The 21620-nt window shown below is 40.2% G+C and overlaps 1 protein-coding gene across 1 annotated transcript in view; it reads left to right on the plus strand.

Annotated features, from left to right (window-relative positions):
* vax2 (ventral anterior homeobox 2) overlaps positions 1–14465 on the plus strand; it is a 22915-nt gene extending 8450 nt beyond the window's left edge. The window contains exon 3 of the mRNA XM_005751059.2: positions 10189–14465. Coding sequence (XP_005751116.1) covers positions 10189–10689 — 501 coding nt within the window. The 3' untranslated portion in view covers positions 10690–14465. The remainder of the gene's footprint in view (positions 1–10188) is intronic.
* The last annotated feature ends 7155 nt before the right edge of the window (positions 14466–21620 follow it).

Here is a 21620-nt window from a genome sequence, read left to right on the forward strand (position 1 = left end):
TATGAGGGTTACAGTTACAGTTATTTTTCTTAAGTTATTCTGACTGAAACAATTCAGAGAAACCGAAGACTTCAGCCTCATCGAAACATTTGAGTCCACATATGAACAAAGCAGGTGTAAAGAGGGTCACTCGTGGCCCTCACTCTGTTGTAACGCGTTACTCTGTAATCTGTTACCAGCTCAGAGCTCCCCCTTGAAGCCTCATGAAGCCTCCATTTCAGTTACCTTCATGGTCAGTTTTGGTTGGATAACGGAGGACTGATGGATGTTTATGGAGGTGTGTTCCTGCATGTGGAGTTACTTTAGGATGGCAGTCAGAGAAATCAGTTGATTCAGTGAAAGTCTATGTAACCGTCTGTATTTTAGGACACATTATGTGTGTGTGTTATCGTGTGTATTCTACCTCACACTTCCAGACGAAACACATGGCCTGTCAGCATTAGAAAAATGTAAAAAAAATAAAATAAAAAGCATGTACAACATTTTCAGCCAGGAAAAAACAAAAAAACAAAGAAAAACAAACTTGTGTGTTCTTTAAATCTCTCCACTAGCTCGAGTGGTGTGTTTGCCCTCCAGATGAAGTACAGGTTGCCTTTGTATCAGCCTTTTGTTGTCTGCAGCCCTTCCACAGAAAGCTGTGGATTTAATGGTTTCTGTGCTGTGGTGTAATCCTGCCTCAAATGGAAGAGAGTTCAGGGATGAGATCGTGTTTTATAGATAATTTATAGCTGACTGAACAGAGCACATTTGGGCATATGCTAGCACAAATGCACACCTTTGTTTAACATATTTGTTTGAATGCACCGCAAATAAACACTGATTTTAGATTTCTGTTAGAAATCTTTTAACATTCGGCTGTTAGAAACGTAAAAAATCTCCAAAATAAATCTTTTCCAGGATCTAGGACTGTGACTACAAACCCTTAGATTTTTTTTTCTCCGTGTACAGAAAGTAAAATCTAAGTCTAAAGTGTCTCCTATATCTTCTCTTTATCAGCCTCCACTGCCTATTTATTTTAAAAATTGAAGAAGGGAGTATGAGAAGATTTTTTGTGTAAATTAAGGTATTTCAGTGTCAAGAGAATTAAAAAAGAATATTGTGATAATATATTTTTAAAAAAGTTATGTTTTGTGCAGTGCAGTGTGCTGTCCGTTAAATTGTTTAGTAAGAGGGACACAAAGTTGGCTTCATGTAAAAAGTGTTGGATCAGAGCAGGTGGAGCTCGTTCACAGATCGGCTCTTAACTTTCTCTTGTTTTTATCCCAAACAAATCATCCAGTCTGCTTTAGTTTGTTTTCTTCACTGAGCTCTCAGGTGAGTGTGCACACGAATGATTTGCATGTGTTCTCTGGCCCAGTCAGATTCTGTCCCTGCTGGCCTCCAAACACTCTGTAAAAGAAGCACATTTTAGTGTGTATGTGTTTTGGGTATGTCCAACCTGCAATCCACCTGGTTTGGGAATGCCTCTTTATTCCCCTGGAAGAGCTGGAGGCGGTAGCCAGGGACTGGCTCATGTTGTCCCAGTGACCTGAAGCCCTGGATAAGTGGTAGAAGATGGGTGGATGGTTGGATAGATGGAAGGAAGTGTACAGCCAGTGTTAGAGTGAACCTCTCAGATGTAGCTGCAGGTGTATAAGTCACCCAAAATGAGTGTCATGCTTTGTTTGTTGCCCTGTCTGATGTCTTTTCTCTCAGATGGACTGTCTCTTGATGCCAAACAGCCTGGAGAGCAGTTTAATGGCTGTAAAAACTTCAAATGATGCTGTTTGTTGCTTTTTGTTTTGTGGCCTACTGTACTGCAGAGGGGTCAGAGGTCACAGATGATCTAATGTGGATCCCAAAACCTGTAACTTTGGCTTTGTAACCGGTTGTGTAAGGCTTCTCTTAGCAGCTTGCAAAGTGGTTCATAAATAAAATGTATTAATGAATTAATAATTGTTATGTTGAGCACTATGTGAGGGTAAAAGGAGAGAAACGTGGCTCTCGATGAACCTTTCTGACCTTTTATGAAACTGAAGTTACCGTTTGCTTGTGCAACTGTGCAAAATTCTTTGCATGATATTATTTAACGGTCAATGTTTTAGTGGGAAATAGCAAGAGAGGTGTATTATGGACCTGATTAAGCCCTATGGGAAATCCGATTTTCCTCCTTTAGATATACAAAATTCCTTTTTTGATAACACAAGCAGAAAGTGATTTTACGTACATGCCGATAGATCCCTGAAAGACAGCTATGTTCCTCTGAGACAAGACGACGAGCCGTGCTCCTGCGGGTGTCTGCTTACAGTGAATGTGCTCGTTGTGCGTATTGTTCTCCATGACGGCCCAGACAGACGTTGTCTGGCCGATCGTCTGGAGCGTAGAGGGCCTGGCCATTACGTATAGTTTTGCAGATGTAGCAGAGAGGCGGCCGCACAGTACGGCAATTGTCCAAACACTCAGAATGGAGAAAGAGATAGGAAGGGAGGCTGTCAGACAGACAGACAGAAAGACAGACACTTGCTGCCTTTGTGCTTTCAGATTAAATCTTTGGACTTGGTGCTGAAAAGAAACAAACTCTTTCCTCTTCGCTCCGCAGTGACCTAAAACTCGAGCGTCGTCTTCAAAATGGGAACTTTGTCCAACTTAGCGATGGTCAGGAAGAAACCCGTGAAGCTCTGATTATCTAATCAACTGATTAGGTAATCAGAACATAACAGCAATTAATTCTTCGCCGCCTTTGTCCCTAATCACTCTCATAGATTGATTTGACTTGCTTCATCAGTTTCTGGCAGAGTGAAGAGTGTGTGAAGCCAAGCAGAGGGTAATTTTACAAACATATGGAGCAACTTGTAATCCTTCAGCTTATGGGGAAATAGGAAATCAGCAGAACTGGATACAAGAGGTTTTCACTTCATGTGCACAAACACTCACACAAACACAGACACACACAAAGCTGACCCCAAGTTGCCAGACAATTAGAGGGGTCAAAGGTCTCCCATGTGGCCCTTATTTTTTGGGTAAGATTTCCAGTTTGACAATTGCAATGACTCCTGTGGCTGAAAATGGGAATGCTGGGAAGCAGTCAGATAAACGCAGCAAATGTGGAGGCGGAGCAAATTAAATAAATTAGAAGGTAATGAATCCAGTCAAATACTGATGAGTACAAGTATCTAAAATGTGGCCTTAACGACAGTGTTTTAGTAGCATAGATGGCTTTACATGCTTTCATTTTGGCTCATTTAAAACACTCTAAAGTCTTTAACAGGAAAGCCGCTGAGCAGAGGAGATGCGGGACCCCCTGTGCTATAGGTGATGCATGCACAGACATGAAATCTAAGAATAAGGTAGAGTCGCGCTTTATTGTAGCTTGCTTTTACCAGCTGTGATTCCCCAGAAAGATGGAAAAAAAATAACAACTGTCACAGATTTGGGCATCACGAGGCTGCGCGGCCAAGACGAGACCATGTGCCGAAGGCGATGGGAAATTCAAGTGACTGCGGGGTGACATGCACAAAAAGTCATGGACCACATCCAAACACCTGCTGAGTTTTTTTTTTGCTGAATGCGTGCGGTGTATCGCTAACGTTGCAGTGTGCGCGGGGAGGAGGTAATGGCTTAAACGGAGAGCAGTCATTGGACAGAGGACAGGAAGGAGGGGCAGAGAGAGAGAGTGAGAGAGGTGGGCCTTATAACAGTCCCGAGTGCTTTTGTGCTAAGGAGGATTAGGCAGCCATGTCTAACAGTGATTCTATAAAACGAGGTTAACCTCTGAGTGAACCTGGAGCTGCTCTGAGGTTTAGAGGTCAGGTGAAATGTGTTGCTGACAACAGTTTGGAGGGGAGATGTGAATATCAGGCAGGTGAAAATGATTTCTAGTCCTAAACTGAGGTGATTTTACTTTTAATACAATATTACTACTATTTTTTTCATGCATGAACGTGTTTAAATGATCGAATCTGGTACATTTAACCTCAAACGGGCAGATTCTGGGATTCTTTGCACCCACACATTTTGATACTCGACAGAAGTGATATTGAAATACCCAGAAACAATGAGGAGATCACATCCTCTGCTGTGTGTACAGAAAAACTTCATTTTATTATAATGACTTCATTTATAGAGAACATTTTAAAAAGACTTATTATTAAGTGCTTTGAAAAACGAGCAAAATCAGGACACAGAAAGTAAATTAAAACAGAAAGCCAAACATTAATGGGGGGGAAAGGGGCGAAAAGCAAAATGTCAATAATATTAATAAATACCATTTAAGGAATAAAAGCTATAAAAGCTACAGCAACAGTGGAGACAACAAACAAGACAGGGGAAAATAAACAACAGCACTGCGTTAATGAGTTTATCAAAATATGCTTTCAGAAGTGATTTAAGGAAGACGGTTTAAAGCGCCTCTCCTCAGGCAGGTTGTGCAGAGCTGAGGGGCCCTGATGGAGGAGCATTTCTGCTGTGCGTTAAAGTAAAACATGCAGGGAGCCAATGGAGAGAGGCCAGGGTCGGTGTGACGTGATGCCATCTGCTAAAACAACATGGTTATGGGGGCATTTGAGAACAAACGCTCCACGGGGCTTCACAATAAAAGCATGTAAATGATTCAAATGTCAGGGTAGTGGTTAAGAAGTGAGCAAATATAACGATGGTTATTTTGAAACGGACAGGTGAGTTTTAAGTTTAGGTGCAGAGACATAAATACGACTGATCATCTTTGTAAAACAGTTTTATAGATATTAGTGTAAGTTTCCCCAAACTAAAAGGACAGTAAGTTTATAATAGATAGTTGGTCCTGCCCATTAGCTAGCCGCTACCAACCCATCGCATACAGTACAGCTGAGTCGCCAGTGGCCCATTGCGCTACATACAGTTGAGCATCCATCATTGCATTATATATGGTTCAGTGGCCCCTGGTGCGCCTGGTACAATCTCCATGGAAAAGTGTTTTCATTGTGTGTTCGTCACATGCCTGAGATCAGGGGATCTCAACAGGGTCACAGTGGGAGCAACAAGCGGGTGGAGGAGTCGTAGAAAGTGCGCCGCATTTCACTTTGCATTACACAGCCATTATACAGTCAGAGAGTGCTGCTGGGATGTTGTAGTTAATGATTTCAATCGTGCGGGGGGGTCAAGTGCATACAACAAAAGGGTCAAAGTGCAAAAAAAAAACCAAAAAAAAAACATTAAGAAATTGAGAATTATAAATGCATCTAAACACAAATAAATCTTTTCATGATCTCCAGTTCTCCATCTCTAGCTGGATACAGCAAAGCTTAGGTGCACACACATATGCCCACTTGATCTGTACATTGGGTCTTGATCTGGCTTAACCTTTCTACCTCTAACCCAGTTTGCCCGCCTTGCTGTTTGCAGCTGGCTGTAACCACGGTGAAGGCCTCTGACCTGTGCCCGGCGGCCTCATCATCTCTCCATTTTGTTGAACGTACCCCAACCTGGCTGAATTTACCCCATCACTGTTTACATTGTGTTTTGTTGCTCAGCATTGGCTGGTTTCAGGGAGAAGAAGTGACGTGCGCGCTGGAAACTAAACTAGAGATCCACTGGTCAAGACAGACATGCATATGTGATTTTTTTTTCAAAATAGCCATATACATAATGACATATTTCCACACAAGAACATTCACAAAAAGCCTGCCTGCACCTGTAAATATCATTTAATAGATAAATCAACTTCTTAATGTTTAATAAAAGACTGTTTTAGAGCATTCCACAGCTCCACAGAGTTGTAATTATTAATAATAATTATAAAAGCAATAATACATAGTAAATTACTGTCTCTTCAAAGCATGAAAACATGTGTTTGTGAGGTTTTAATGCAAAGGCTTCAGTGCGAGTGCTCAACCAATGTAAGAAACATTTGATCCTTTATTAGCAGCTCTTCTTCATCATTAATGGCATTTGAGGAGGAGTTATTTATGAAGCTCTTGTTATTCCATGATGTAGTGATAAGGACGTCTGGGCTGAAAACACAATGAGATGGATATTGGTTCGTAAGCTGGATTGTTTTAAATATAACCTCATGGAGGACTCAGTCCTAAACTCTTCACCCTCGCCCCGACCATGCCCCCTGTTCTGCATTAGGGCGTGGTGCAGAGGGTGAGCCTGTCTGCCTGTCTAGGGCAAATGCAGGTCACACCCGATCCAGATCTCCCTCGGTAATCTCTGCTTCCACGCTGAACCCTGGATCCCATTAAAAAAGGATTTACATCCAATAGTGTAGATGTACCAAAGGCAGCTTTGCTTTCTTCTCCTCTCATCATTTTCCCTCTGTAAAACATCGGAAAGCTTTTTTTCCACCCCTCCCTCCTTTTGTTTGGAGCAGTGGATAGGAGGGTACTGATGTGAGCAGGAGAGGAAGCCACGCCCACGTCAATGAGGGTAGACGAAAGGGATTTTGCTCCATAGTGAAAGCCTTTAACTGGATATTTGGCAGGCACGTGAAGATACACAGAGATGTCTTAGAGGGTCGTGTGTGAGCTAACGAGGACGAAATCTGGACTATAAGGAAGGACACGATGCTGCACACATAATTTCTGATGCTTTTCCCACCCTCCTGTTGTCCCTCCCCTCTTCTCCCCTCTTATCCCCGTCTCTGACGTCCCATCCCCCCCCCCCCCCCCTTGTTTGGGTCTTTGCAGTAAGATGTGCTTGCATCAGTATTTCTCTCTGAGCTGTGGGATTCTTTGGATCCTCTCTGATCTCATTATTTGTGTCACGGTCAGTAGCTGGAACTATGATCTCACTTGAACTAGTAGCTGTTACAGTGACACTGTAGTTAACACCAGCCAGACTGACTATCTGAATAAAAATGAACAGCTTTAGATTATTGCCTTACTGGATTGCTCTGATGTTTTGGAAGATAAGAGTTAGCTGATACCAGTTGAACAAAAGCGTCTCTCAGCAAGAGTCTAGAAGGACCGCAGGGTCCTTGGGAAGGATCGAAATGTGTACGTAGGAACCATCAAAGTGCCCTTGAGTTCTTACTTAGACCCCTAAATGTCCCATAATCTCACAGAAATCGGGATTAGATGAGCATGTATGGAAGCCTCCAGTGGCATGGGACACATTTCTGGGGATTTGATTTGGTCAGATCTGCATTTTTTATGATCAGCAGATGGAAACTGAAATCTTACCCGGGATATCTGCTTGTCATGGAAGTGCAACACTTGCCAAAAAAGTCTGGTTATTCTTAACCTCCTAAGAACTCTTCCATGGCACGCATTTTTAATTTCTCTTTGATATTTGGGGTCATTGGGGCCCAATGAATGTAAAAACAAAGAATTATCAACTTTTTTTTAACCTTCTTTTTGTTTTTAAGAAACATAAGAGCCACATATGAGGATATTCATTTAAAAGTTTTATAGAACAATGGCAGTATAATGTCCTCGTAAGTGGATATCAGTAGAGCAAAATTTAGTATTTTAGTCTAAATAACCCAAAATGTGATGTCCTAATATGTGGACGCCAGGTCCTCGGAGGTTAATTAAGAAGTAAAAAATGCAGATTGATTTAAAAGGCCAAATTAATGGCTAAGTCACAAAGGATGGTTATCCAATGCTTTATAGCAAACACATTTCCTCTTTTGCTCTCCACAATGATCATTTACCTTCTTAGTACTAAAGCAACAGGCCAATACCAGTCATGTCTGCACCAGCGGCCATCGCGTGGAGTCGGTTTAATTTTTTATGTGATCTTTTTAAAAACTTCTCTGCATTTACAGTCACAGGCTTAGTCATTAATAGCTTTTCTAGCAACCACAGAAACATTGTCAGTTGCCCCTGAGGCATCAGAAGACATCCAGATTGAGTCCATCTCAGCACACAGCTGCTGTGCTTTCTTTTCTTAATTTGTTTCTGCTCAAACACAACACAAACCCCAGGTCATGACGACTCCCCTTTTTTCTTACTTGCAGCTGGAAATCTACCAGTGGACTGCAGTGATTTTCAGCAGCAATGAGGTTTAAGATCAGGCCAAACATGTTCAGTGAGCCTGATGAAATGAAGTTGAAATGGTGTTTTAAGCCTGTAGGTTCCTATGAGACCCTCTGTCAGAGCGATGGGTCATGTGACCACTTTCTGTGTGGGTCCAGTTTACACATAACTTCTCTGTGGATGTACGCTCACGTAGCTTTACGTTCCTTCGTATGTGTCATTTGGCTGTTGTGCAATCAACACAGTCATATGAAAGTATTTTTTTCTTTTCTTTTTTACCATGAGCTGCAGATCCTTCACAGGTTTATATGTTTCTCCTGTAACAGGAATCCCCTCTTACCAGGGATTAGATTACTGGATTTCTAGGAACGTCTGTTGTGTAATGTTGGATAAATTTACACCGTATAGATGTGAGCGGAGAAGAAGTGGGGCGATAAACGAGGCATGATTAACAAATATTATTTAATACCGTAAATCCCTGGGGAGATCTCTTTGGTTTAGTTTAGCTTGGTTTCCGACCTCAGCAACAAAATGAAGTAATCAGAAGGTAGGATGACATGTAAGGAAACCTGTAGAAAATAAGCTGCTTGTAAGAAGTTAGCTGAAAGAAAAACTGCTCAGATTTGCATTTGCATCTTTTTCTTCCTGATTATCATTTAGTTCAGAAATAAATCTGTAGATTAATTATTCTATAAATTGCTGATGAATTGAAACTGAAAATATGTAAATGAACATTATATGTCGATGTACTTTGAAATCTTTCAAAACAGCTTTAAAGTCTGAAGCGAGAATTAAAAACAGCTGCTTCTAGTTACTGCTTTTTATAGCACAAACGGAGCATTGCGTAGCAGCTTTAGTATTTAGGCTGTTAAGCTAAATCACATCTGACACCACAGAGTTATTTTTGCTTTTAATGTATTAACTTATTTTGTTTTTGAGGAGCTGCTAATAAAGGATCAAATGTTTCAGTTTCCAGGAGGGATTTCCTTGTTTCTATTTAGTTTTAGTTAACTTTTTAAAAGTTTTCTTTTTACATGTCTCAGGGGTGAAAATCAGTCAAACAGTTTTTTTAACCACATACTCCAAGTCTCTTTTATTTTATTTCAGTTGTTTTTTGCTCCAGTTCTTCTTTTTAAAATTATTTTCATACAGCTTCCTAACTTTTATTTTTAATGAACTAGAATAAATATAATTGCTAAAATTTTAAAAAATAAAATAACATTTTGATTATTTTTTATTTAAAGTGAAATAACCTTAATTTGAATTGTAGTTCTTAAGTAAAGATCAAACGAGAATACTTGTAAGTAACAACGTCTCGTTCCACAGAAGCTTTCCTAATTCTCCTGAACTTGTTTCAGACTCCTTTTGCTGATGATTTTGATTCATTTTTGATTAGACCAAGCCGAGAGCTTGTTGGAAATGCTGAATTATTACGCTGCTCGTTTTAGCGCCACACTCTGCGATACAGTGAACCTGCAGCGAAACACGGAGTTAGCTGTATCTCGGTCAGGATGTTATACATTTTTCATGGGTGACTCCTTACAGAGGTGTCTCTCTATGAGCTGTGACCCCGTGACCCCTATGTTCCCTTCAATCAGCCTCCCCGTAGCCATTCCTAAGTTTTAAGCATACTGTACATTAAAGCTGCACTTCATTAATTAAATATGGCAGACAAGGACAGACAGAGTTCACCAAGCTTTTGCTGTTTGGCTGCAGTTAACACGATGTCTTGTGAACGATGAAACTGAACGATTTCGAGAGCGTTTTTGTTCTTTCAGCTTCAAATTTTCACTTTATTTTTCCTTTTGCATTCTAGTTTCCAGTGTTTCAGTTGAGACTCTGCGTTTCAAACCTCTTAGGGCCACAAAGTGGGCAAAATCGTGGTCAAAGCTGCAGACAGAAACAACAGATTTGATCCATTTGCTGTTGCCTTGATTTTAAACTATCTCTGTTTGTTCTTCATGGAGTTCTGAGGCTATGACTGGTTTACTGTTGCAGCGCACTTGAGGTCACAAAGTGTCCTCAGACATTGGGAGCTGTGTAGCTTTTGGCATGAAGTGAATCAGTGTGATGATTCTGGAGACGTTCCAGTGCTGAAATGAAGAAAAGGTGCAATAAAATCAGGGTTTTCACGACTGTGATTGAAAATTTATTTGGTACTATTCTTTGAGTCTTGGCAAAATCATCTCTCAGTTCTTCTCGTAACATTTTTGTCGACTCCACCGCTGACAGACTGTGTTTGCCTTCGCAGGTGAAGGTGTGGTTCCAAAACCGCAGAACCAAACAGAAGAAGGACACCACCAAGGATTCAGACAAGCGCTCCTCCTCCACGTCTGAGTCTTTGGCCACCTGCAACATCCTGCGCCTCCTAGAGCAGGGGCGCCTCCTGTCAGGCCCTGCCCCCCCACCACCCAACTCTCTCCTGGGGCCTCCGTCTCATCCAGCAAATGGCTCCCTGCTGAGCAGCCCGGGTGGAGGCTCTTCCACCTCTCCAGGGATCAGCAGCAGCACTCCTCCCAGCTCCCTACCAGGAGGGACGTTCGGGCTTTCTCTGCCCTCGCTGGGGGGCACCCCGCCCTCCCCGCGGCTGGGTGTCCCGCCACCTCACCCCCTCTGCTTCTCCATGCCGCTCCTGGGGAGCGCTCACCATGAACTGTCGTCCTCCTACGGCTGCGGCTCTTCAGCATTTGAGCCGTACATGCGGCTGGACAGGAAGGAGGCAGACCTGGGTGGGAAGAAGACAGTTTCTTAAGTGTAATGTCCCTCATTCAGGGGACAACTGGGGGAGCAGGGCTCGTCTTTGGAAGAGTTTTTCTCCTCAGTCTCTCTCCCCGCCACCTGTTTGACTCTTGAGTGGCTGCAGTGAGGCAAGAAAGCAGCCTGGTTCATAGAAGTGCGAAAAAAAGAAAAGAAAAGAGAGGAAGTCGCTTTCTTACAGCACCATTTTGTGCCACTGCACTGTTTGGCACACTGACACAAAATGGTGAAAAGGACTTGATGTGGTAGGAAGTGATGATTTCACCCTCCCACATAAAAAAAACAAACTTGTGGATTTTTGAAAAAAAAAAATGCCATGTGTGTATGTTGCGTGAACTCCGACAGGCAGATGTTTTTATCACCACTCTCTTTGCAGTGGTTTTAAGCGACTCTTCACTTTTTGTCCAGTGTGTGTGTGTGTGTGTGTGTGATTTTTCTCTCTATACAGGCCTTCATTTACTGTTCAGGATTAAAAAAAGAAAAACAAAACAAAAAATGAGAAGAGCGGTATTTCAAAGAGAGCTTTATGTACACATTTCTATTCCTGTACACGTGGCCATGTTTGATTTTAGTTGATGTGTTTTCACGATAATAATAAGAATAAGAAGAAAAAAAAGAACTGTAGCATTTTAATATCAGTCTGTTTGGTGTCCAGCTGTAGTTTTTGTAAAAGTTTCTTTGGTTGTGTTTGTGTATGAAACATAATGTGGTAGGATCTGGACAAATGGTGCAAAAATCACATATCTAGATCTAACAGTTTAACATGAAAAGAAAGCTGAAAAGAAGGCTGGTTAGTGTCTGCCAAAGCGTTTACAGATAAAGCCTCGAGAAGCGCCTCACGTGCGTTCTCTGGCCGGTGAAGTAAGTGGAGGTCGGGCTGAGAGAGATGACCTTTGAACCCGGGCCAGCGGTATCAGTTTGACCTTTGTAATCTTGTCTTCAAGACGCTGAGACCGAGAAAGTTTTCAGAGGCATAAAGAATAAGCACCGACTCTCAGCGCAGAGATCTCTGCGCTTAAGCTGCATCTCCATCGTTAAGTCATCACACATTAAAATGAATCAACAGTTTTGATAATAACTTGTTTATCATCGCTTTTCAAGCAAAAGAAAACAAACAAACAACAAAACAAACCTGTAACTTTTTCTGGTTTCAGCTTTTCAGACGAGATGATTTGTGATGGTACAGCGACCGCAGCGCTAACCTTTCACATACTAAAAGAAGAACTGAGAAAACATTTGTCAGATTAACTGATGATGAAAAACGTTAGCTGCAGCTGCAGTTTGGATTAAAAAACTGATGAATATGCAGATTTTTGGTACCGGAAACTTTCTGGTTTTTGCTCGAGGTCTGCTTTGGTCGCACCGAGGTAAACGGTCCATTTAGAGGATAAAAGAAGGTCTTTGTTTGCAGAATCATTGGCTATGTAGTGATGATCCCTTAGTTTTTATTAGCTTCTTTTAATTTATCGGCTATGATGAATGGATGAAAGAGGATATCCGCTTGAACACCCCAAACACCTGGCCGTTGCTCTGAGAGGTTCCTACAGCTGGATTTCCTGACAGCTGTAGGATTTGCTGTTTCATAACCCATAGTGTAATTTTTCTATTTTTTCAGGTTTGTTTATTTAATTATTATTTTTGAAATGTTACAACAACATGAAAGCTACCTAAGTACTGTTTTACCGGGTCATCACATCCCTAATCTTAATCTCTTTGAACATTTTCAGGATACAGTAAGCCGCAGCGTTACATGAGGAAATCTCAGGCTGTTGATTTTCCTTCAGCCGCCCTGTTTTGCCCTCCTGTTACACTTTACCTCAGCCTGTCTGCGTTCACCACTCATTGAAAGCACTTTATGTTTTTATGGCGTTTCTACATCATCCTGTATTTCCTCCACTTTCACCCCCTCACCCTTCCTGAGAAGTTTATTTTCTTAGGAAGGTGATTTTCAGAATTAAAGCCAGGAAAAATACATCCTAAGTTATTTCCCCTCCTGAAATAATCTGCAGCTTTCTTTCAGCTGCATTCTTTAATTGATTGATTTGAAGCTAAATTCCCCTCTTCGTGTTAGAACTAACAGAGCATTTGTCTGATTCATTCAGGGCTGAATGAGAAGGAAGGAAGTGGCTGAATGACCTGTATTTTTCATTTTTCTCTTCCCCATGAGATGCCATTTGTCCAGGTTTCCTTGTTGTCCAAAGCAAATCAGAATCAACCGCGAGAGCCTGCTATTCGAAACAGTTTGCCCTCAATTTGTGCGTGTCAGATGAGTTATTGCCCCCTTTTCACTCCCGTCTCTCGTCTGTTTTCCCATGTATCTATTCATTTCTAAATTTCACCTCACTGTGAGTTTTATTTCCTGCTCTCTTTCTCTTACACTCACTGAAGATGGCCTGACATGTGCTAAAAAAAAAGAAAAAGGACACTGCCATGACATCAATTTAAAAAAGAAAGAAAAAGAGTGCCTGTAAGTAAAGGCCGGGGCTACGTTTAAAACAGCCGGGCACGTTTCTGGCTGCACATACATTTCTTTCTGAGTGCAGGAAAGATTCTGACCTTCAGCTCACCGGGCCTTTTTGCACCCGTGTACCAGCAGCCAGTAGCTGGTGATTTGTTGTTGCTCCTGTGTTTAGAGCCCAGCAGCGATGCAATAAAAAAAAAAAAAAGAAGAAAAAAATCCCCCTGTTATCTACTCGTAGGTTTCTGTAGCAGTGCACCTGTGATGTTGTTGAACACTGTATTATTTTCTATAAGCACCATTCATAATTCACATGCTCTGGCATCAAATATTGAGCAGAGAGATGGAGCTGAGAGGTCAGGAGGCTTGCTTCTCGTGTTGTCTTAATGTAGTCTTTTCGTTTATTTGTCTTTTTCTCACAGCCAGGTTGTTTCATTCCTCTGCTGTCTCTCTCTCTTGTTTTTTTTTTTTTTTTTTTTGCTGGATATTAAAAAAAAGTGTTTCTACTGTTTTGCATTAAGCTGCACAAGACAGAAGACACTGAACTTCTTAGCTCATTTCCCATCCAATGTGAGATGACAGAAAATGTTCAGTGGTTGCAAAAGAAATCTCAAACTCCATATTTTCCCTCAACTTTCAGCCACTGAATGCTTTCTGGACTTACTGTAATGCGTCCTCAGCTCATTAGATGCAGGCTTCAGGTTGAGGGGGGACAGCCGGATAAGTGAGACGGCCCTTCTTTTCCCTGACAGAAGGAAATGGGGTAAAGCTTTGCATCAGTTCAACAAAGCCTTCGTCTTAGTTTCTTTTTCTCGTTCCAGCTGAAGCGTGGAAGCGTTGCTTTTGTTGCGTGTGTGACATCTTGCACTTGTTTAAGCGAGACCACCATTTCAGGAACATTGCGGGCCTCCTCGCGGCTCTCGTCCTTTGAGATTGTGAGAAAAATGTTCCGTTTATTTTGAAGACAACAAACTGATTCTGCTTGGTTTACTCTTTGGTTTATGCACAGCCTAGGTCCTGCAGAGCCCCTAACTTCTTTTCTTTGAGCAGTACTTTAATGTCAAGCTAATGGCACCAGCTACTTCTTACGATGAACAAACTGTATGTACATAGATATAAATTTATATATAAATATATATAAATGGGTCTTTGCACAAGTTATCTCCATGTCTGCTCCGTGTGATTTTAACAGGAAAAACAAAATGTGAAAGAAAGTTTGGAAAAAAAAGACTTTATATATGCTTTACAATTCTTTGTCTCATTAACATTTTGCACTTATTTAAAGAGGCTTACTTTCTGTTTCTGGGCTGACAGAGCAGTTTTCACGCTCTGCCAAGATATTGTACAATATGTATATGTATTTTTATTCATATGCATATAAATATATGTCTATGTAATTTGCCTCCTGTGTTCTGTTTTATTTCTCATTCTCTGGCCTGCCTCAGGGCCAAAAATGCAACTTTAAAGAGTGAATATAAAGAAAATAATAATTAATAAATGCCCCCCCTCAAAAAAAATAAGTTATTTCACAGTTTGTTGCGAGTGATAGTATTTGTAATCCACAGTCCTTGCAGAGGCTTATTTCGTTTGTCTTTGTCAGTGAACAAACATGACCAACATCTGCGTGCTTGAGCTTCCTCCATCCACTCCGAGCATTTTGAAAGTGCCTTAGCTTGCTTACAGCTTTATTAAAAACCTTGGCCTCTCCCTATCCGCTTGGCAAATCAAAGCAGTGGACGGCTCATTTCTTCTTTTTTTCCAGGCCTTTCTGTGGAGGTGCTGCCTTTTAAATTCCTCACACTTTAATTATGTTTTGGTTTGCATGGTGGCGCACAAAGCCTGAATTGGCACGTCCTTGGGACATTAATTGGATGAGAATATACTTCACGAAATGTGAAATGACTCATGTGATTCTGCCTGTATGAAATAATAATCTGATGTTTTTAATTGCAAAAATATTTATTATAGTGGAGAAGGTCAAATTAGAGGAAGAATTGGAAGAGCGCTGCTGGCACCTTATAAACTCATTGGTCTGTTTTCCCTAAACAAACCTCGGATTTAAATGCAAAGAGCAGTGCTTTAAAAGATTCTGTACAGTGAGGGTATATTTTGGCATTATTATTATTGCTCCTGTTATTAAAGCCAGTGTAAACATGTTCTAATGGTAAGCCCTAACAACCAGCGTATATTTATAAAGGAAAAGGCAAGAAATAAATAGGAAAAATATCTAATCATAGAATAATTCAATAAATGTGTAAGGGTTATTTTATCCCCTTTTCTACCCACAAAAACTGTACTTACAGCTACTTTTCACCCACCTGTAACCCGTTTTTATTCCCTAATGAAAAAAGAAGATCTTTCAGTCATGACAAATAGCTGTGATTAGCTTTTCCAGTTTAAAGATACTGAACATGTTTGGTCCTCACAGAGGGCAGTCTGAGATTCACCAAGATTGTTATGAACCCTTTGTGATGTAGCACCTACCGCTGGGTCACGCGGACGCAGACATGTCACATGAATCACATTTTTATTATTTCTTACCAAAAGTCCCCCAAATTACATGTCAGTGTGAAGAATTATGTGCAAAGAAAGAACAAGTTGTAACTCTTTCAAAGCCGTGAAGGTAAAATACCACATATATCCCCTGTAAGCCCAGACTTTGGTGAGGGGCACCTTTCCAAACAGGGACAATCGATCTGCAGGGTGCCAATTATAGTGATTGGCACCTTTATTTGAGCGAGGAAGAAGCGAGAGGGCCAGCAGAAAGAAGACCAGATGGGTGGGCTGTTTTAGAGAGGGGCTGGGAGGAGGGGAGGGCAGAGCTGGGCGGGGATGGAGAGTAACTGCGGGGGAAGAAACTTTGGTGATAAACAGCTTCCAGGGAGGAGCAACAAGGCTGAACTTGTTGGTTTTTAATGGTTTTTAATTGGTGCAATTTTATCAACAGCTATTTAAAGGATAATTATTGCTGCATTTAACTTTATTTGCCTGGAAAAAAAAACACATGGTTGGAAAAATAAAAATCAGTATTTTACTAAAAATAAATAGAACAAAAACTATTATCAAACTGTCAGTTTGACTCATAACAATTAATAAGCGGCTTATTTTAGTTTGTGCAGTGGCAGCTTAACTGAGCCAATAATGCCTGTAATAGTAATCAATAATTAGTAATTAAAATGCACTAGTTCAAACGAATAATCACTGAACAGTGAAAGAATTATAGTAAAAAGAATCAGTGAACAAACTTTGTAATTTTTTTCATACTTTTCTTACTTTAATTATTTTTAAATAATACATTTAAAAAATGTGAAGATTTTAAGAAAATAACATTAGAAAAATATTTAAACATCAAAGGCAAAGTAGTACAAAAGCTTTGTAAGGTAGATGAGGTGTGTAAATTACACGTTTTTAAACAGTAGTGAATTTTTATATTTTTAAAAACCAGATAATGCTTTATTTGGTTACTTTTAAACTTTATTTTCACCGTGGTGTTTGAGGAGTGCGCTTATTGTTTCACTGAATTTTCACTTCAAACACTTCATAAAGTCACTTAACATGATGAGTGTGTTTATTTTGGTTTTAGTTCTGTGTTTTGTAGTTTTATTTTCATTTTTTAATAAGTTTTGATTTTATTTGTTTTGTGAGTTTTTGTTTTCAGTGCAGTTGAGTGTCACTTAGTTTTCAGAGTGAGTTTGCTTGATTTATTTTTATTTTTGTTAGCTTACAGTTTATTCTTTCTAATTATGATTATATGGAGAGACGTTATCAGTGGAAATATTTAGGCAAAGCAGAATGGATGCTACAATACAAACACAGCTCTTTACAAAGGCAGCTGGCTCACAGTTATGTAAACATGCCCGCCTCAGTAAAGGCTGGTTACACCGACAAATTTTTACCAAACCAATAAAGACAATTAAAACTAAGAAGATTTCATTTGTAACTTTGGTTTTTTTTGTTTGTTTTGTTTTGTAAGTTCACAAAGTTCAGTTGGTTTTCTTTTCTTTCTTACTTTTAAAGTTTATTCTTTATTTTTTTTTCTGTCAACTAAAATGTTTTTTTTCTCCACATCTTGTTTTACTTTTTAATTTAGCTGCAGTCAAACCTTGACTGTGATACTGAAGCTCTGCTTTTCTATCTTTCAGCACAGATTGATGTTTAACAAAGTGCTTCACAGAGTAATTTCACATTTTTCAGTTAAATGAATAACCTTAGCATCACAAACACAAACAAAACATAACATATCAATTCAAATCAATATTTAATGTGCTGCATTATACAGCGTAAGTACTCTTATAGGCTTAAAGCAATGTCTGTTATCAACTACACTGGTTTATCTATGTGTAGGAAATATAGTTGTATATTTAGACTGCTTGTGCATGCCCATTCTAGATTATGGAATCTATTGATTCTATAACCTGGACACTCTGTCTAACTATGGCCCATTGATGACATCTGAATATAAAAGACATAATGAAAGTTTTGTTGATGTTGCTGTCATTAAATATAGCTTTTATATTATACATAGCTTTTATAATAATAAACTAAAGAGGCATAAAGGTTATAAATAGTTTATTTTAGCCCAACTTCATTATATATGACAAACATAAGTACTTCCAGGAGTATGAGTTGTAGCTGTGTCATAGTTTTAGTTTCTCAGCTCCTGGTGATGTAGACAAACAAACACTGAGGTAAGTTTCTAATGAAAACTAGAGTTTGGTGAAGTGATGACCTTTTTTTTCAAACACCAGAATGTGTGTTTACATACAGACGATACCATCGTCTCCACCAGTGACGTAGGAGCAACAGTTCAGCAGACAAATGAAAACCTTCAACAACAAAAACCCTCTAAATCTAAACTGTGTGATCTTGATGATTTTTTTAAACTTGATTTGATTCTTTTACTCTGATAGCAGCCTGTCTTACAAAGACGTCTGAGCGAGAGATTAAATGAATAAGAAGGAAAAACGGCTACAAAGTCTGCACTCACGCTCATGTAAGTGAGCATCAGATCAATTCCACATCACCACTCAGAAGCTGTTTGTTGTGCATCAACAAATGAACCTTCAGCTCCACATTGGCTCTGTTTTTCTTTTAATATGCACAGTGTGTGTTTGTGTTTGTGTGTGTGTGAGAATGAGGGTGTGCGTTTGGTCCACAGATCTTCAGGAATGCTTCACTGTCCTGCCACCCCCGCCTTTTTGCCCCCGCTCGCCTTTCTCCATCCCTCCATCCTTTCTCCCTCTTCCTTCCTCCTCTGATAAAGCAGCTCAGCAGCCCATCAGGGGGCCTCTCCACTAATTAGGGTCACTAATTGGGGGTCGGCCAGGCCAGGGACCCCTCCACACCTGCATGGTCATGTGACTTTCAAAGAGGTGCGCAGGGTCAGGGGTCGTGCAGTTGGGGTTGTGGTTGGATTAATCTGACTGAGCAGATGAAGAGCGGGGTGATAGCAACACATAGATAGAAAACAGCCTCGCAGAAGGACTTTATGTGTCAATCTCCTCAGCTAGCTCCAACTGCTGAAGACCCGTGGTAATCAATCCACCCTCAAAACAAAAATATCGCCTTCCAAACAGATGTGTCTCACTTGGTTATGAGAGCCTCTCAGAACAGTCACCAAAGCTGTAACAGCAAAATGACCAAAATTAAACTGATCCGTGCATTAAATTAATGCAGAGAAAAACAGGTTAAGAAATAAGTGTTGGGGCATCCTTGTCTGGTCAGAGGTTAATTGGTAGGTAATCTTCAGGGCAGAGACCTCAGTGGAGGCCCCAAGCCCACCTGGCTCTCAAAGCTCTCATGGACTAAGTGATGTCTCCTTGTTTTGACAAGATTCACACAAGTGTCGTGCTTAAGCTCGTAAAAATATTCAGAGCTGCATTCCTAAGAAGCCCACTGACCAGAGAGAGAGAGGGGAAACAACAGGACACGAGGGATTTTTTTAAAATCACGCAAAGAAAAGGGGATGAGATGCAACACTGTTGGGTCATAGATATTATAGATTTATTTCCCAGCTGAATTTCATTTAGCTGCTTTAGATTCAATGTCTCACTTTCATGCTGGTGTAGATGCAAGTGACCAGAACTGAGCTGCCATATTAATGTAATTAGTAGCACCTGTGCGATTCCTGTTAGGTGAAGTCATAATGTCTGATGGGATTACTAAGATGAAGAAGAAATGACTGTTTATTAGAAATTAGTGCTTTGAACTGTTTTTAAACTAATCTAAACCTAAAGGGATTTAGTTCCTGAGAATCTTATGACCAGAGAAAGTGCAATATAAAAATATATATTGTTTTTAAGCATCCAGTCGAGCATTTTCACTGTTATCATCTTAGTATTTTAAACCAGAAGTGACGGTGAGGTGTTTGATCTGTCTGTGTGATTGAATACTTATTGGTTAACGAACTATGACTGACAAGCTGTGAGCCAATAAGTGTGCTCTGGATAATCCTCCTTTCTCATTGTAATAATTTAAATAATTTAAAAAATGTTGGTTACGTATTTAAAAAAAATCGCTGGTTCGATCCCAGTAAGAGGCACAAATCCCTGGGGGTTTGTGTCAGTGAAGGCATCCAGTGTAAAAATCTGCCTAATCAAATATGCAGAGCTACCCTCTGTAGCTATAAAGTAGCTTTACAAAATGAACTTCATGTTTTATTCAGAATGAGCTGAAACTAGTCGTCGAGGCCACAAAATCATCAGGACAAAAGTTCACTGAGTTCACAGAAGGAGGAAGTGTAGGCATTTTCCATAGGTGAAGGCATTTTTGTAACCAGAAGCGTCGCCTCCTGCTGGTCACTTAAAAGAACACAGTACTGGTTTCAATTTTAAATTAAAGTAGGCCACTTTCACCTCCTCTCTCATTATAAGGGGCCACCAGCTGCCTTTCATAGTGCAACCCTACAACAGATTTGTGTCTCCAACAAATTGAAATATCTTAACTGCAAAGCTCCTACTTCTCAAACAATCTTTCAAAAGTGGATTCAAGCACCAAAATTTGCATGTGTGGTGCTATTGATTTAAAAAAAAAATCCCTGTTAGCTGCTTTTTTAAATTTTAGAATTAAAAAAAAAAAGTACAACCTGGGCATCATTTCAGGAGGCAGGAGTTTTACTATAAAATGTCCACTTCTGGATGCATTTCAGAGGTTTTATTCTTGATTGGTAACATTTTGACTGTAAGTAAGTCACATTTATAACATGAACACATTAAGAAGTGTTACAATTAAAACAATTAAAACAAATTTTTGCATGCCACTTCAATGGGCCAACAACAATTGCAGTTCCACAGCACTGCCCAGGCCAAGGGATTACCCATTCACCTCTTTGTTAGCACTAGAACACATACAACTTGTATTACTACTAACACTGAGTTGCAATTTTTTTTCTGTGCAATTGAATGAATTTAATGTATTCACTGTATAAAGATTCCTTTTGTATGTTTTGTATTTTTATTTTTGTTTACTACAAGTACATAGTTCTCCTTTCCATCATGTCAGAAGGGATAAAAAGGGCAGCTGAAAAGACCTGAGCTACTCTGACAGGGGCCAAATCATTATGGTGAGATGAAACTGAAGATGTTCAACAAGACCTGCTGGGTCCCATTAAACAGTGACTGGGTGTTGAGGATGCATTCTGTGGTCATCCCCATTCACAAAGGTAGTAGAACCTAACCTGCTGTTGCAGGAATTCTTCTTTTTGCTAAAAGAAATGGCCCATAATGCTGTGGTTGTGAGCTCCTGCCTCTCCTGTTTTTTGCCTTCAGCTGGACTCTAACCAGTGACCATTTGCTCCCATGCAAACCTCTACACCAAGAAGATTCTCTTTTCTCCAGGACTCTAAGTAGCAGCCAGGTGCTACTAATCACTTGCACGTGAATGATTAAGTTTTAGCAGTCTGCTTGTCTGGAGCATTCAGGTATGTGCTAATATGATGTCACAATCTTCCCAGGACTGGACATCCCAACAAAATCACGCCACAGTCAGACCTACAATTAGAAAAAAAGATGGAACTAGTATGGCTTGTTTGGAAGAGTTTTCAGGAGCAAGTCTCCTCTCTCTAAAAAAGGACATGGCAGTACAGATTAGATTTGCAAAGTTGGATCTGAAAATCACGAGACTTCTGGAACAATGTCCTTTGAAGAGATGATACCAAAGTGGAGCTGTCTGGTCATAATGCACAGCACCGCATTTGGTGAAGTTTGGTGATATTAACGTGTTCTGCAGCCGCAGAGTTGACCATGAACACCTCTGTACACCAGAGGGATACAGAGGTATACTGATGCAACATTGTAAAGAAGAGTGGACCAAAACTCCTCCACATTAATGCGAAGGATGATGTGAGACAGGAAATTACAGGGAGTGCAGAATTATTAGGCAAATGAGTATTTTGTCCACATCATCCTCTTCATGCATGCTGTCTTACTCCAAGCTGTATAGGCTCGAAAGCCTACTACCAATTAAGCATA

The sequence above is a fragment of the Pundamilia nyererei genome, unplaced genomic scaffold (assembly GCF_000239375.1).
Source record: "Pundamilia nyererei isolate P.nyererei 1_Seehausen unplaced genomic scaffold, PunNye1.0 scaffold00298, whole genome shotgun sequence".
Lineage (NCBI taxonomy): Eukaryota > Metazoa > Chordata > Actinopteri > Cichliformes > Cichlidae > Pundamilia > Pundamilia nyererei.